This window comes from Penicillium pulvis (assembly GCF_028828015.1).
Source record: "Penicillium pulvis strain IBT 33274 chromosome Unknown scaffold_8_segment0_segment0, whole genome shotgun sequence".
NCBI lineage: Eukaryota > Fungi > Ascomycota > Eurotiomycetes > Eurotiales > Aspergillaceae > Penicillium > Penicillium pulvis.
In genome coordinates, this window is record NW_026643080.1 from 2,623,921 (window position 1) to 2,638,023 (window position 14,103).

The 14,103-nt window shown below is 50.0% G+C and overlaps 5 protein-coding genes across 5 annotated transcripts; 3 read left to right on the forward strand and 2 right to left on the reverse strand.

Moving 5' to 3' along the window:
* Window positions 1-470: 470 nt before the first annotated feature.
* On the forward strand, window positions 471-5,670 carry N7503_010394 (uncharacterized protein; the record flags this gene model as incomplete). Its single annotated transcript, XM_057069940.1, has 5 exons — window positions 471-1,043; window positions 1,094-1,297; window positions 1,354-1,708; window positions 1,763-3,485; window positions 3,897-5,670. 5 exons carry the CDS (start codon window positions 471-473, stop codon window positions 5,668-5,670), a joined length of 4,629 nt encoding a protein of 1,542 aa, XP_056916551.1.
* Window positions 5,671-6,099: 429 nt separating this feature from the next.
* On the forward strand, window positions 6,100-7,352 carry N7503_010395 (BSD domain-containing protein; the record flags this gene model as incomplete). Its single annotated transcript, XM_057069941.1, has 2 exons — window positions 6,100-7,017; window positions 7,075-7,352. The coding sequence occupies exons 1-2, from the start codon at window positions 6,108-6,110 to the stop codon at window positions 7,350-7,352; spliced, it is 1,188 nt and encodes a 395-aa protein (XP_056916552.1). The 5' UTR covers window positions 6,100-6,107.
* A 530-nt stretch (window positions 7,353-7,882) lies between these two features.
* Window positions 7,883-10,090, reverse strand: N7503_010396 (RanGTP-binding protein; the record flags this gene model as incomplete). The annotated part of the gene is made up of 5 exons (XM_057069942.1): window positions 7,883-9,641; window positions 9,701-9,801; window positions 9,858-9,915; window positions 9,973-10,004; window positions 10,070-10,090. The coding sequence occupies 5 exons, from the start codon at window positions 10,088-10,090 to the stop codon at window positions 7,883-7,885; spliced, it is 1,971 nt and encodes a 656-aa protein (XP_056916553.1).
* Window positions 10,091-10,529: 439 nt separating this feature from the next.
* N7503_010397 (translation termination factor GTPase eRF3) lies at window positions 10,530-12,712 on the forward strand (the record flags this gene model as incomplete). The annotated part of the gene is made up of 2 exons (XM_057069943.1): window positions 10,530-12,593; window positions 12,653-12,712. The coding sequence occupies 2 exons, from the start codon at window positions 10,530-10,532 to the stop codon at window positions 12,710-12,712; spliced, it is 2,124 nt and encodes a 707-aa protein (XP_056916554.1).
* Window positions 12,713-13,157: 445 nt separating this feature from the next.
* N7503_010398 (pre-rRNA-processing TSR2 family protein) lies at window positions 13,158-13,724 on the reverse strand (the record flags this gene model as incomplete). Its single annotated transcript, XM_057069944.1, has 1 exon — window positions 13,158-13,724. The coding sequence occupies one exon, from the start codon at window positions 13,722-13,724 to the stop codon at window positions 13,158-13,160; it is 567 nt and encodes a 188-aa protein (XP_056916555.1).
* Window positions 13,725-14,103: the final 379 nt, after the last annotated feature.

A 14,103-nucleotide genomic window follows, 5' to 3' on the forward strand; every position in this document is an offset into this window, starting at 1 on the left:
TATTTGAATTTCAATTACAAAAGGCGGATATCCGGTGCTATGCGGGCATCATTCGCTCACTTTCAATCACTTAATACAACATAATGGTATCATGAATATACCGGCACTTCTATCTATTGAGCTCTCTAGCTTATACAACAATCATCATTCCAAAAAATTAGTGACAGTGGTTTGTGGTTGACACTAGAATATCAATGAGTTCCTTCAGTGGGTCATTTAGATCTGAGCGGTCGGATAAACCCGGTTGCCGCAATGACGCATCACGGCCCCACCAATCAACAGAGCAATTAAACCCTTTTGATCTGACAAAAGCTTCGTGACTACCCATTTTGATGTACGCGCTTTCCTGCTCGATGCTCCTACGGCTCGTCTAAAAGACGCGTCATACTTGATACAGGGACGCGCAGAGCTTCATCTCCAATTTAGACCCGAGCCTGGCTTCTTTATGCGCGTTCACACATCGTCTAGGCATGGCGCGCCAAATCCCAGCCCGCTCCACTCGGGGCAGGGCAACTCGTAGCCGCCAGCCGAAGGATAACACATCGCGTCAAGATCAGGTTCCAGAGGTCTACCAAGAAATGCTAGATGAGGCTGAAGCACGAGACCCCGAGCAGTTCAATATGGATAGGCCAACCAAGAGACGCAGAGTTGGAGATACAAAGGCCATTCCTGTCAACACACCAACTTTGATACAGCCCAGTAATGTGGACTATGCAACTCCAGACAAAAAGGACATCACACAAGTGCAAACCGTTTACGACTCAACTACAGAGGATGAATCGGATGTTGAATGGGAGGATGTGGATATCCCGCAACCGGCTCAGGAGCCTCTCAGTGCAAGTGCTGCACTACAGGGAGGCGACGAGACCCTTCAAATCATCTTCAACAAAGAGCCTGAGCCCCAAAAGAGGACTGCACCCAGAAGAAAGCCCGTCACTGCAACGGAGAAAAAGTTACGCCTCGAAATCCACAAGACGCATCTGCTTTGCCTTTTGGCTCATGTGAACCTGCGGAACCGGTGGTGCAATGATCATGAGACACAGGTGCGTGCCGAGGAAACAAACTACAATAAAGCTTTCTAACAGTTGTCCAGAACTTCTTGAAGAGAATGCTCCCTAAGAGAATGGTCGCGTTGTTGCACCCGGACGAGAAAAAACAGCAATACAACCGGTCGACAACCTTTGTGGATGGCCTCAATCAAGTAGCTGATATCTTTAATCGGAAGTTTCGAGTCACAAAACCTGGCTTGAAGCGGGCACACTGGGCTGAAGATCAAATCCGACTCAAACAGAGAGTGGTATTGACCCGCAACGCTACATCGGTGGTATTTAATATGCTCTAACATGCCCATAGGAATCAATCATGTCGGATGCCGAGGTTTTCTTATCTCAGGCAGATTTTCGGTCTCAGGCGAAAATGATGCAAGGCTCACGAGACTTTGGCGCCCAGCTATTCTGTGCTTTACTACGTTCCGTATCTGTGGAAGCGAGGCTAGTATGCTCCCTTCAGCCACTACCATTCTCAGGCTCGGTGAAAGATATGACGCCATCTAAAGCAGCACCGAAGTACATTGTGATATCTTCCGATGACCATGACTCGTCCATGGACGAGCGGCAGCAATCTGGAAGTTCTTCAACTCCGACGAGGCCACGGCGGATTGGACGTCCAGAGTTCATATCACGACCGACGACATCGTCTACACGTACAGGTTGGTGGTCTTAAGCATCCATATTGAAAACATTCTGAACTGACGTATTTAAAGAGCCTCGTCCTATTTCTCAAGAGTCTGCGCACCCTGTTTTCTGGGTTGAGGTATTCAATGAGGCAGTCCAAAAATGGTTTGCAGTTGATCCTATCGTGACCAAGTCTCTGGCAAAGCCTTCAAAGTTCGAACCCCCGGCAAGCGACCCATACAATAACATGAGCTATGTGATTGCTTTTGAGGACGATGCTTCTGTGAGAGATGTGACAAGGCGATACGCAAAAGCATTCAACGCAAAGACGCGGAAAATTCGAGTCGAGTCTACCCGGAATGGAGAACAATGGTGGAACAAGGCAATGATGGCGTATGAGAAGCCATTCCTCGAGGATCGGGACGAGGCGGAGATTAGTGAACTGACCTCCAAGTCTGCCGCTGAGCCTATGCCCCGAAATATCCAGGACTTCAAAGATCACCCCATTTACGCAATTAAGAGGCATTTGCGCCGCAATGAGGTTGTTTTTCCTGAACGTGTCATTGGCCATGTTGGCCTAAGCAAAACGACATCCAAAAGCGACAACCTGGAACCTGTTTATCGTCGGTCTGACGTGTATGTGGTGCGTAGCGCCGACAAGTGGTATCGGTTAGGAAGGGATGTCAAAGTTGGGGAGCAACCTCTCAAACGTGTTCCTGCCACGCGCCCGAAAAGTGGATTCGCGAGTGATGAAGAGGGAGAGGAATCCGAGCATACCCCTCTCTATGCAGAATTCCAGACCGAGGTTTACAAGCCGCCACCAGTAGTTGGAGGTCGAATTCCCAAGAACGCATACGGAAACCTGGATGTTTACGTCCCAAGTATGGTGCCCCCTGGGGCAATTCATATCAAACGCACAGAGGCTTCTCGAGCCGCACGAATCCTGGGGGTAGACTTTGCAGATGCTGTTACTGGGTTTGATTTCAAAGGGCGCCGTGGAACCGCTGTCTTTGGAGGCATAATAATTGCCGTCGAATACCAGGAGGCTTTGGAGGAGGTCATGAGGAGTATGGAGGATGAAAGACTACACGCTGCATTTGAAGCCAGGAGTGCAGAAGCTTTGGCAATGTGGCGACTTTTCTTACTCAAGCTCAGAATTGCAGAAAGAGTTCAAGGCTACGCGTCTGACGATGAGAGAACAGGCGATTCAACCCCGAAAGAGACAAGTGTGGATCCGGCTGAAGGAGGTGGGGGTTTCTTTCCAGAGCCAGATCAATTGACGAGAAGCCCGCCCCAAGGATTTTGGAATGAAGAGCAGGCAATGGGCCTGATCCCTGGAGGAGACAACACCTTCATTCCCAACCTTTTGGATGCCTCTGAACAGCAAGAAGACGAGTATGGTGGCGGATTCATCCCAGAGGAACCCGAGAAAGGGAACTTGTCTCCTGAACCAAGCATATCTCAGCATCAGCCAACCTCACAAAGAAAAAGCAGGACTAATTTCTCCAATTCATCTCGCTATGAGCTGGTCGTGGTTCCTCACAAACCAGATCCTACATCCGAGGAGCCGCAGTTCGTTTCTGGCAGTCCAGCTCCCAAAGAGCCAGAGGGATCTTCTGGAAAAATTCCTTTAAGTGTGGACTCTCCAGCGAATGTCGATTCGAAATCCGTTAGCCTAGAAATTGTCTCGAGATCAACATCGCCTCCCCAGGCTCCTCTTCGCTCGCCGCCTCCGCCAGACCCCGACAGTGAGATCGAGAAAGGATCGTTATTATCCGAAGATCCTGAAGATGAGGATGCGATTCCTGACTGGTTGGTTTGATCCAAACTCTTGTAACCAAAAAAGAAACATACTGCAACGACAATTGAAAAACTTATCAATCAACGAGGGAAATGAATGTAGATTAGGTTTAAATCAATATAAACCACGTGATCGCGTATATGCGTGAGACGCCCTGCGCGTTCAACGACGCGGTATCTCCACTTTCCAGAACGTCATGGGTTTACCATCTACCTTACCCCCTTCTCACGCCATTTATGAAATCTTTATGTCTTCTCCGTCAGAGCTGCGATGAAACGTCATCAGGGACCTGAGAGACTACCGGAAACGCCCCAAGCCCAATACAAAACTCCGAGTCGATCAACGACAAGGGTCTCGAAAAGCACGACATCGAAAAGGGCTGCGTCCCCCCAAACATCGGGATCAATACACCCTCGAAAAAGGGACTCGCTACCTCGTTCACGGGCCCAGGCCACTCTCACACAGATCGACTTTGTGACCCAAACCACACAACCGGACAATGAGGAACTCGATTATCTTGAAGACTCTGGGCGGCCTGCAAATACAAACGATCAGCCTGTGCTCATAAACGAAGAATCCGATGATGATCCGGACTACAGATCAACACTTCGAGCCCGACCTACTCAAACAAAATTTGAACCGGGCAATGACCATCCCAAGAGGCGACGAAAAAGTGCGGGGGTGAATGTTGGGGGATCCGAACGAGGCCAGAGCTTACGCAAGAGCCAAACACCTAGAGCCAGCGTTGGACCCAAGGGCAAACAAAAAGCTACCGAGAAGCCGGCTACGAAGCGCGATAAGACCCTTACCCAAATGGATTTCGTGCGACGCTATATTCCGATTGATGACGAGGATGACGATATGAATCTGGGATACATACAACCAACATTTCAAAGAAAGACACCTAAGCCCATTAAAAAGGAACTGAAAGTTGAGAATATGGTCGCAACCAATCGACCAACTCCAACATCTGCTAAGCGCAATCGCCGAATCCTAGAAGCAGAGCTGGATCTTTCAACAGGGGAGCCCATATCCGATCCAGGAACCAGCCAAGCAGCAGAGAATGGCATCAACATCCAAGATGGTCCAATCACGCCTCACAAGCGAAAGCTCGAGATCCCCTCTTCCCAATCACCGGAAAGCCCAGGGCTTGCCATTATTACATCATCTCAATTCCTGAATGCAACCCGTTCGCCCTTAAGACAAAAACCTCAGAACTTGACACACGATTCAGAAAATCCCATTAAGGAAGAGTCGCCCAAGTCTCAACAACTAGTCGAGGACTCGCAAGGCCAGGGACATCCCTCTTCCGAGAGAACGCCCAGAGCCTGCTCGCCCAAAGTGCTAATAGCTTCCAGCCGACGCCCTACATTTGCAGAGAGGCTAGCTTCATGTGCGCCGTCCACTGAGTCGATTACTACTCCCAGAAAGATATCAAATGATCACGAACCGAAACGTACCCAAGGAGAGAGAACAGTGGTGTATGAAACCGATGCCGAAAGTGACCAAAGTGATGCGGAGAATAACGTGAACGATGATCCTCCAACTCCATCTCGTTTGCATGAATCTCAGGTCCAGAGTGCAGATATTAGCCACGTCCCATGGTCGCCTCTCCTCGATGACTCGCAAGAACTTCCTTTGCCTGATGTTCAATCCTCTGACAATCAGGATTATGACCCATCGTCTGAAGCGCCAATGTCGGATGGTTCAATGTATTACCAAAGAATGCAAAAAGCCACTCAATTCCCACATGAATCCATCCCGGCACTCAACACCCAAAGGCTATTGGAGCTATTTCCCAACGAGGGCTCAACACAGTATGCCAAACCTGGTCATTTACCTGCACCTACTCCGTCTGCTCAAAATTTTGGCGGTCCTTTCTTGCAAACTCAGACTCAAGCTCAGACTCAAGATCTAGATGGCGGAGAGCTTGAGATTGTACCCGAATCCTCCCCTATCCGAGAGCAGGAGGACAACTCGGAGGAAAGCCAGACAGTATTTCATCGACCTCGTGTTCCAGAGTCAGTTCAGGTTGAATCTTCCCAACCCGTTGATCAGGCCAAAATCGGACTGGGCAAGGCTCTGTCACGTAGTCAGCTTCTGACTTCGAGCGTCATGGAGAGTGTTCCCCTGCCCAAGTTTTGGATGAGTAGTCAGGAAAGTGTGGGAGAACCGTATACCTTACCTGATCAGTGACTTGTGAATTTTTAATGAATGATGATACCCTTTAGAAACAACGTCTGTCTAATTTGGTTATTTTTCTTCTACTTTATAATTCATGTATATCAAGCACTGCCGTACATGATTTCTTAGCCCCAGGCTTGGACACTGCTGCAGAATGATGACAGCGAATTGCTGACCGACTAGTGTCAGACTTATCGCTGCTTCTGGATGTCTGTTCAGCCGAATAATTGCGAGAGAAAAGAATAAACCTGGTTAAAGATACGAGAAAAATAGAATTTCAGGGGCTGGAAGGCTGCAAGGGACATGTCGAATTGATCTATGAGTGGCTGTTGATCAGTAGTTTTTGATCTGCAGAAGCGGGGCGGTCGGCCCATGGACGAACGCGGAGGTGCAACCTCAAATGTGTTTGTTTCGGAAATACTTCCTCTTGACTTTCTCAACCCCTCACCATGGATATCGCTTACGACCACATCCAGGAGGAGATTCTCACCTCCAATAAGGAGGAGGGAGGCGCTTCCAACACCGAAAACCCTAACACCAACCTGAACACCGAGTTCCAAGAGACCTTCCGTGCCTTCTCCGCCAGTCCGTGGGGTACTAAAATCGGAGGCCTTTGGGACAATGTTCGCAAGCAGGGCGAGAGCTACTATGAAGGTGCCCGACAAGAATACGCAGCAGCTAGTGAGGAGGCCGTGAAAGGCTTTTCTGGCCTGAGGGACACTATCGCCGATCGGACAAAGGGGCTGTCTCTCAGCACTGCAACATTGACCAGTGGCAACGAAGGCTCAAAGGACGAGGCTGCCACACCGACAGCCCCGTCGGAAGGAGAATCCAAGGAACAAAAGGAGACCGGCGAATCCAGTGGCGAGGGATTTATCTCTCGTTTCAAGGCCGAAGCAGCTCGACGACTAAAGGAAATTGAAAAGGCCGAGGAAGCTGCTGACGAAGCGATCTTGCGGTTCGGACTCAACATCAGCCAGAAGTTGCGCGAGGCCGTCAGCATTGTGCCTCCCGAGACGGATGAGTCGGGCAAACTACTCTTTGAGAGCAAGGATGCAGATGGCAAACGGGTCATTCATGCGACTCGGTTCGATGCTCAGCTACACGTTATTCACTCGAACCTGGATAGCTTTACCAAGGATCCTGCCAGCGACAAATTCCCGGAATTCAAGAAGGACTTCAGTGTTGACGCCAAGACAGACGAGATCGCTTCTCACTTGGAGAAGTATCCTGAGCTGCGATCTGCCATGGAGAAAGTTGTTCCCGAGACAGTGGAATATGTGGAGTTCTGGACTCGGTACTACTTCCTGCGCCTTGTTATTGAGACAGAGGAACAGAAGCGCAAAGAACTCTTGAAGGGTATGTTTTCTGCCCACCATACTTTCGATACACTTAATTAACAGTTATAACTTATAGGTGCCACCGCAGACGATGAAGAGGTCGGCTGGGATGATGATTCCGACTCTGAATCCGGGTCTCCTGCTACTCCTCAAGTGAAGGCCGGAGCTCAAAGTCTTGCCCCGGAGGCCCCGAAGGCTGAGCCTCGCCGATCGAACGACCAGCAATCACAGGCTGACAGCGAATCAAGCTACGATGTCGTCAGCGGAGCTGCAAGCCGGACCCCTGGTTCACCAAAGGAGAAGAGCTCAACTACGGACTCGAAAGCAGAGGACAGTGACGATGACTGGGAGTAGTCCAATCATCTTCATTCAAAGTCATGGGCAAACTGATTCAGTCTCGCTCATTTTTAGCGACCAGCGGGAGTTCAGCTTGTCTCTGAAGTTCGCGTCTCTTGATTTCCTGGAGTCTGGTTGTAATTGTTGCTTTATAGGCGTTTTGGGGACTTTCATATCCTTCTTATTCCCGGTTTCGTTCTTGTAACTTGGCTTCAGCGATTGATGTCTAGTGGTATTTTTCTGTTCATTTTTGAACCTGCACATTGCTTGCTCTCCTTGCATATCCTCTGGAATTGAGTGCATCTATCGTGTACCATCCTTTACCAGGCCCGGAGGTCTTACATATAAGCCCCATTTCGCGTAGATTTCCCAGGCTTTCTGACAAGCGGGTCGGCAGTTCATCAATCTCAATCATTTGAACAGTGAAGGCTTTTTCAACTCGTAATTTTGAATTTTTGCCACTATAAAATCGATATTCTATCTGGCATATCTCAAAACCATACTGATCTTAGTGATATTCGTACACTCCTCTACCCGAATAAACATCGCTACTCTGCCGCCCTATCTCTCTCATGTTCAGACACCCCACTAGTCTTCCTAGCCAGCGGGGAGTTCTGTGCAGAGTCACCCTCACTTGTATATGCTGGCGTCATTCCTCGCAGCCCACTAGGCCGTGTTCTATCATAGCGAGTAGAAGGTGAACCTCGCCGCTGCGAAGGCGTCTCCGGCGTATTCTCTCTAGAACGAAGCTGGAAGCTCTGTGAAGTTCCACCAGGGGAGTAAATCTCGTCTCCTTCGCGGTGATACGCAGAGGGACTACCATATTGGTAATCTTCACCACGGTGCTTAACAGGGCTCTCGTCGTAGGGGTCCCAGCCAACACGGCGACGAGCTTCATAGCGAAGACGCTGGCGGTGCTGCTCGTCGCCACCGGCACCAGTGGTTGATGATTCTTCAAGAAAGAAGTTGAGGAGTTCATCGCTGATGGAAAGATGTGATTGTTGCTGGAATTGTTGAAGGGAGGTTAGGCGGAGGAGAGTCTCGAGGAGAGAAAGGGATGTGCGAATGTTCTCAAAGTGGGGATTCGAGACTGTCATTGTAGGTTGAGTACGAGTATTGTACCGGGTTGGAGAAGGAGATGGCGAAGAGGATTTCACGTCACTGATGGATAACTTTGCCAACATGCTTGGGTCGATTGAAGGCTGAGCTGTCGGGGTATGAGGAGTGTTATCTGTTTCGGACTCTGTATCCGAACCTTCGTCTTCATTGTAGACTTCGAAAGCGATCCATTCCGGATCAAGGCCGGAAGGTAGACGCCACTCTTCAGGAATGGAGTCTTCGTGGAGGGAGTCAAAACTCTGATGGGTGGAGCCGCCTGTTCCGTATAATTGGGAGTCAAGCTGTGCTTGAGCTTCATCTACCGAATCCTCGGATCTGTCGGAGGCGTATTCGTCGTCAACATCTTCATTTTCCATCATCCGGCGTGGGGGTAGAGCATTCAGGTCTCTTTTCAACAAAAGGACTGGATTGTTTGTCTCTCCTTCGGTATTGATGTTGAGAATTCGACCTGTATCTGCGTAGAAAATCTTGGAAATTTGATGGATGGGAAGAATCTCTCGGATACCAGCGCTAGCAACGCCTTCATAACTGTGCGGTTGAGGTTCATCATCTTCAAATGTATGGACTCGGCCATCATCCAAATCCTCAATAATCATCACTTGATAAGCGTATTCATCGGCCACTGCAGGCCCTGGAAGTTGCGGTGCTTTCGTTCGATTATCCGAATAATACAAGCTCATTGGCACGCGCCGCAGTTTCAAGCGGGCCTTATGCATAACTTCTTTCCAGGTTGCTGCACGAACTGATTCTTCATCATGTGGGCGTACATGACTGGAAAAAAGCATGTACATTGAAAGCGTAAACGTGGGTCCAGTTTGAACTGCTTGGGACTGAGACAAGGAATATTGTGTATCTCCAGCGGTCAGGAATGTGCTGGCCTGGAGAAGGCGAGACGGCGACACCGTTGAGGGAAGATTGGTCGATAATTTAGCGCCTGAGGTGGTGATAGCCAGGTTCATAAGAGGTACCGCATCTTCAATCCGAGTCAAAAGATTCTTGATGTCTTTAATGATGAACTTGATTTCGGCATCGATGTTGACCCGACTGTTTGGGGATCGCGAGCTCTTCCGCGAAGACTCTTCAGATGAAGCGGCCTTTGCCAGTCGCTGTCCAAGTGCCTGGATGTCCCATCTCAGAGATTTCGTCAGCGCTACAGCAGACTCAAGGGAAGTGTTTCCTCGAGCGGCACTGAACAGTTGGTTAGAATCCGGCGGAATTTTTTTTAAACTCCATTCTGGTCAACTCACATCAGTTCAATCATGTCAATTGACGGAGAGATAACTTGTATTTTGCTTTCCAGTCTCTGCTGCAGTGAAAGCAGTTCTGCACGATCTTCGCCATCTACATTCTGGCGCCACGAATGTATCAGCACTGTTCATGACTCCAATGATTGGTCAAGCATACCTTGAGCAGTCGCGACGATTGGCGCATCGCGTAGGTAGCTGTTATAGCTATCCCAGAGCTATAAAGATCTATCAATGTTCTGTGTTTTGGCTCTTTTGGAGTCGCCTCAGCTTACCGAATCGCATAGTTCATCGCCTGCTGCGTGAGCTGTCAAATTGTCTGATTAGCTTGCTACTCCCATGACGTCACCGGAATACACCAAAAGAACATACTCGAGTTAAAAAGACGTCCATCTTGAGGGAACAGCCAGTTGGGCTATGTCAGGCACGCTGTATGGACTGTGGCGGCTACAGAGCCCGTGAGCAATCAAGCATGGAGGGGTGCTCCTTATCGATAGTCTCGGATGCCCAACAGGCAAAAACGACGTAAAGATGTAAACAGAACTTGCCCAACCACAATCGCATTGACCACCAGGAGTTCTGGAAAATTCTTTACACTTCAGGCACCAATGAGACCAATCCAAACATATTTAAATTCAAGTAATATCAAAATAGCGCAATTGTTTTCCTCTTTTCTTCTGCATATCGCCCCACGTGATAACTCTAATCAATTGCTGAGTCATCGTCAGCGTGCAAAATCAAAAACGGCAAGCCCCTCATTGTCGTTCCTCCACCCTTGATTTTCGTGTCGTTTCTACCGTGTCCTTGACTGCGACCCGGATCCGCTATCACGATGTCGAACCAGACTCCTGACTCTTGGGAGGATGACCTCGCCCGCCAAGCTGAGGGTGTTAACCTGAATGGACAGGGCCGCCCTCAACCTCGTGCGCCCACCTTCCAGCCCGGAGCTGCTTCGTTCACCCCGGGAGCCGCCTCTTTCACCCCGGGTCAACAATTCCAGCAATACGGCGCTGGTAACCCTTACGCTCAGTACGGTCAGCAAGCCTACGGATACCCCCAGCAGCAACAACAGCAGGCCTACAACCAGTACGGCGCATATGGCCAGCAGCCTGGTGGTTACAACCAATACTACAACCAGCAGCCTGGTGGCTTTGCCCAGCAGCCTCGTCAGAATGCCTCTGCTGCCTACCAGCAGGCTCCCGCCGCCGCTCCCGCCCAATCCGCCCCCAAGCCCGCCGCGCCTGCCGCCGCCGCACCACCCAAGGCTAAGGTTCTCTCAATTGGCGCTACCTCCTCGGCCGCTGCTCCCAAGACCAAGGTTCTCTCGATCGGTACCCCTACCCCTCCTCCCGCTGCCGCCAAATCGGAAACCGCAAAGGGTGATTCGAAGGGCACTGCGGCCGCCGAGGCTGGCGCCAAGGTGACCGCCAGCAAGGCCATTGATAAGACGGAGAAGAAGACGGAGAGAGCCAGCGGCACTACCTCTCCCACACCCTCTTCTGGCCGCTCTAGTCCTGCTCGTGGTGCCGAGGCTGCTAAGCAGGCTCGTGCCGCGGATGCTGTTGCTAAGGCACAGCAAGCCGATGTTGATGACGCTACTCTGAAGGAGATTTATGGTGAGCGTCGTGAGCACGTCAACGTCGTCTTCATTGGTCACGTTGATGCTGGAAAGTCCACCCTGGGTGGTTCTCTTCTGTACTGCACTGGCATGGTGGACGACCGAACAATGGAGAAATACAAGCGCGAGGCCAAGGAAGCTGGCCGAGAGACCTGGTACCTATCATGGGCCTTGGATCTGACTGCCGAGGAGCGTTCCAAGGGTAAGACCGTCGAGGTTGGCCGAGCATTCTTCAAGGTCGAAGTGCCTACGCCAGAAGGTCCCATTGAGCGCCAGTTCTCCATCCTGGATGCCCCCGGCCACAAGTCTTACGTTCCCCACATGATTGGTGGAGCCTCTCAGGCCGACTTGGGTTGTCTTGTCATTTCCGCCCGTAAGGGTGAGTACGAAACCGGTTTCGAAAAGGGTGGTCAGACCCGTGAGCACGCGCTACTTGCCCGTAACACTGGTGTGCAGCAGCTCGTCCTAGTTGTGAATAAGATGGACGACCCTACTGTCGAATGGAGCAAGGCCCGTTACGATGAGTGTACCATCAAGGTTATTAAGTTCCTTGAAGCCCTTGGTTACAAGAAGAGCGACATCTTCTGCATGCCCATCTCCGCCCAGCGTACTCTCAATATTAAGGATCGCCTCACTAAGGACGTTTGCCCTTGGTATGACGGACCATCACTGCTTGAGTACCTGACAGACTTCAAGCTCCCAGAGCGTAAGGTCAATGCTCCTTTCATGATGCCTATCACCGCCAAGTACCGTGACATGGGTACCATGGCTGAGGGACGTATTGAATCCGGAATCATCAAGAAGAACGGCACTTATCTCATGATGCCCAACAGAACTGAGGTCTCGGTTGCTGCCCTTTACGGTGAAACTGAAGATGAACTTTCCACCGCCAAGGTCGGTGACCAGGTCCGCCTTCGTCTGCGTGGTGTGGAAGAAGATGAATTCTTCCCAGGCTTTGTTCTCTGCTCTCCCAAGCGACCCGTTCACTGCGTGTCTGCGTTCGAAGCCAAGATTCGTATTTTGGACCTGAAGAACATTCTCACTGCTGGTTTCAATTGTGTGCTTCACGTGCACTCTGCTGTTGAGGAGGTCACTTTCGCCGCTCTTCTCCACAAGCTTGAGCCCGGTACCGGCCGTAAGAGCAAGCGCCCTCCTGCTTTCGTCAACAAGGGTCAGACTATCATTGCTCGCCTGGAGGTTACCTCAACTGCTGGTGCCGTGTGTGTCGAGAAATACGATGATTACCAGCAACTAGGACGATTCACCCTTCGTGACCAGGTATGCCTTTCCTTCCATTTCTATTCTAGACTACTTTTGCTAATCTTTCAATCTTTTAGGGTCAAACCATCGCTATCGGTATGGTCACTAAGCTCATTCACTCCGAGAACGAGGAGTAAATGATTCTTGGAATATCTATTGGTATTTCTGCTTTCCCGCGATGGGAAGATCTCAAAAAGGATCGGCATCGTGCTCCGGTTATTTCCTTCCCTCTCAGAGAGACTTCGCTGGGACTGAATCGAAAGTCTAAACCAGCAGGCATGAGGGTGTAGAGTTCGAGCCAAGATACATATACTACACAGCCAGTCCACTTCAAGTGACGATGATGAAAATTTACCCCCTTACGTTATAGATTCCACCTTAGCTGTCTTTGAATTATGAAAAGACCATGTCTTTGCATCCAACCCTATTTTATACCTGTAACACCGCTTTGTAAGAGAACTGTGTTACTCCAGGACAGTACTTTGAAATTGCGGTTGATTGATTGTGGGTAGTAGTTTCATGGTATATTCGTCCCCACGACATTTTCAAAAAAAACACCAGACGTAAAGCAGCCATAGATATTTACCGCTTCTTTCCAACAACCTTGGTGAACCCATCCTCATCAATCTCAGGCTCAGCTTTCTCTCTCGGCGCCCTCACCAATGCCGGCGCATCACCCATGTCCACATCATCATCACTAGCTTCATCATCGGTCTCCTGGTCTTCATCCCTAGACTCAACCTGCTTAAACATGCTCGATGCAGCAGACTTCTGCTCACTCTTCCGCTGCCAAGTCTCCCACATCTCCCGAATAGCACTGAATTGCCCAGCATCTGTCTGCTCCTTGAATTCCATGATCTGAACAGCCACATTGCCAGCGCTCTCATCATCAATCACAACGTCAAACTCATCATTCATCACCTGAATCAGCACGTCCTCCACATCCTCGGCGTCGGTTTCCGGTCGATCGGTCAGCATCTCAGAGATAGCTCCGCAGAGCCAGGCGCGCTTGTCATCAGAGGTTGGGCCGCCCCAGTTTGATTGCACAGCGAGTGTGAGTGAGGGCCAGTTGTTCAGGGCGAGTGTGATGCCAAGGTCGAGGTAGGAGGCGGCATCTGTGGCCGGGGGAGCGGTTGCTTGGGCGTCCATTTTGGATTTTGGAGATGTCTTTCAAACTCGTTAATAATGCGATTTTGGTGAGTTTTTGATGTCGCTCACGATTGTGTCTTGTTGATACCCCGCAGATCGAGTGGGGGTCGAAACAAAGATTTGATATGGAAAACAGGCGACCGGAGCCTCGGGAATTTGGTATGAGGTCTGATGAAGGAATCCCGAGAATTTCTAGTAAGAGTCTCTTTACTCAATTGAGGAAGCTGGATAGAGAGATATGTGATTCTTCCAAGGTCCGCATCTTGATTTTTTTTTTTTTTTTTCGAGCTGCGATTAGATAGGCACGATAAGGTCAGGTGATGATTTCCTGCACGACCAAGATTTGGATTAGCTTATCTCAACTAATTCATTTCACCAA